This window comes from Drosophila grimshawi, unplaced genomic scaffold (genome assembly GCF_018153295.1).
Source record: "Drosophila grimshawi isolate 15287-2541.00 unplaced genomic scaffold, ASM1815329v1 contig_1377, whole genome shotgun sequence".
NCBI classification, from domain to species: domain Eukaryota; kingdom Metazoa; phylum Arthropoda; class Insecta; order Diptera; family Drosophilidae; genus Drosophila; species Drosophila grimshawi.
The window spans coordinates 9,244,967-9,247,501 of NW_025062900.1; the positions used below are offsets into that span (position 1 = coordinate 9,244,967).

At 40.1% G+C, this 2,535-nt stretch overlaps 1 protein-coding gene across 1 annotated transcript; it reads right to left on the reverse strand.

Moving 5' to 3' along the window:
* Positions 1-1,784: 1,784 nt before the first annotated feature.
* Positions 1,785-2,156, reverse strand: LOC6570467. The gene has a single exon (XM_001996659.1). It carries the CDS (start codon positions 2,154-2,156, stop codon positions 1,785-1,787), a length of 372 nt encoding a protein of 123 aa, XP_001996695.1.
* Positions 2,157-2,535: the final 379 nt, after the last annotated feature.

The window sequence follows — 2,535 nt, forward strand, 5'->3', positions numbered from 1 at the left end:
CAACTTAAGTGATTAAAAGTTACTAAAAGTTAGCATAAGTAATTTGATAAGATTTTATTTGGAATGCTTTTCAAGTACTTAAACTAAATCGGAGGCAAACAATCTGTTTGTTGAAAGCTACGGCATTTCATTATTACATGTTTTAGATATTGACAAGTCATTATTGCAAACAGCTAAACATTTTTTTGAAACTTTACCAAACCAATTTACTTATACCTTCCATTTGATGGCTTGTGAGTTGCGGAAAACGATCTTAACAAATGTCGCATTCAGCTAATCACATTGTCAGATGGCTGCTGCCAAAAGTTGGGCAGCTTTCGATGGCTGTGAAACGAACTCATTACGCGAAACCGAGAACCCGAAAACTCTCAGGCACTCTTGAAAAGTGGCGCGATCCTTATCAGCGCTTCCACCAAACTCCAAAACTGATAAAATACTTAAAAAAAATAAAAAAATAAACAAGAAGAAGTCAGGCTTACTCCTTTTCATGGCTGCTGCTGTTGACAGCCTGCAAGCTAAGGAGAGGAAACAAAAATAGTTACTTGGTTAGCTGACGACGCGTTTATTTAAAAATCGATCGCATCAAAAACGGTCAGAAAGGCACAAGCAAAAGCAGCAGCAGCAGCAACAGCAGCAGCAGCAACAGCAGCAGCAGCAGCCGAAGACTTTAAGGTCCACAACAATGGGGCAGGCAGAAGATGCTGCAACTGGAGCCAATGGAGACCCCGAAAGGGGCCAACCAAGTGATAGACAGACACAAAACACAAGCCCAAATTCCAGAGCACAGGCTCCAATAAATTTCGTTAAATGCGCACGCGTGCGAGGAACAATCCAAGCCAACTGAGTGGCTGGTTGGATGCTCGAATTCGAGGATCGGTTCGCTTGAGCCAACCAGCAAACAAAACGAGACCCAGACCAGGAGATGCAGCTACTAACTCAGTTAGCAGCAGAGACAATTGCGATGGACATCTCTCTCGCTGGGTCTCAATCGATGCCCCTCGCCGCTACCCGTTTGCCTGCCTCACCATTTGCGACTCCTAACAAGCTGATGAGACATGAACGCGCGCGCTTACCAAATTCCAAGATGTCAACGCAAAATCACATTGTGCGCCATTATTTTCCAACATATAGAGACTGGAGGCATCTGGAGCAGGCTATGTCCCTGGATTCGATGGGCTCTGTGGGTTTTGGTAGCTGCAACTAATGCAATGCAGTGTCGTCGTGTCTCATATGCCATAAACATAAATAAAGGCACCTACTCCAGTCTGCAGTCTCCAGACTCGCTGCTCAGGCTCAAGAAACGGCTCGCCAAAAATGTCGCATCAGAAAACCACAACAAGAACAACAAAAACAATAAGCCCAAGGTACTTGGAGGTTAGAGCATCGTTCAATATTATGGATGACAAACAGAAGGAGTTCAATGATGAAACAATGCGCCCAGCATGCCCGGCTAAAGTTCAAGTTCGAAATTGGAATTGGGTTCGAGTGAAGTTTGAATAAATCTTTCTTATGAAACATTGCTCATTGTGGACGAACCTGACCTAGATAATTCATTACGAATGCAATTATTATTGCACAACTTGTGAATTTCCTGCAAAATAATTTGTACAACTTTAAATGTAGTCTGGTTCTAGAGGCCAAACCTTGATTAAAACGGAAGTGTTTGACCTGTCCCTAAGGGCATTGCGATATTTACAATTGTTTAATGTAATCCAAGGTTTATTTTTAAAAGTGTGATATTTATTACCATCGATAATCGAATGACAGTTAATAATAATGATTGCTTAATTAACTTTCTCTGGATAGTTCGATTGCTCGGCATCTTTGTCCATCTCTTGTTCCATATTTTGAGGCACATTCACCTCAAATTTATCTATTTGATTGCCAGTGACGATGACCATACCAATTTCATTGAACGCACTACAATCCAATACTATATTCTGATCATGATCGGTGCAGCTAAAGATGCCCATCACAGTCATTTTATTCTTCAGTGTGACACGCACCATGAGTCCCAGCCATTTCTTGAGATTCTTTCTGCCCTGGGACAGGAGATGATCATCGAGATGATTGGGTGCATTGCTGAAAATAGTTGGCCTAAACCTCGACTCATTTTTTGAGACAGCCGACGTCTTTTCGTCTTCAGCAGAAGACATGTTGTACATTTAAAATTAATGAAAAGTATTTTTTTGAAGTTTCTCTAAATTCTTTCAGTTGTCTTTCTGCAATAGACTGCTCAGTTTTTTCGATTTTAGAAAGCAGGTTATGTTAAACTTTTGATTTGAAAAAATTCCATTTTAATCTTAATAAGTGCGCAGACTATTTCAGACTCCAAATGAAAATATAAATTTATATGGGAATAATATCCTAGCGACATTTTACAATATTTTCCATATCCTTACAGTATGATATTACAATATCTTATAACAATTATTGTTTTTATTGCCTTACTAAGCATTTGCGATTATGCCATATGCATCAGTATTATATTTTGTGGCACCTCGAGCCATTTTCATGCTGGCTTCTCTCATATGC

What these genes read in the sequence shown, in the direction of transcription:
- LOC6570467 (XM_001996659.1), bottom strand. Translation starts at nt 2,156, where the DNA reads ATGTCTTCTGCTGAAGACGAAAAGACGTCGGCTGTCTCAAAAAATGAG.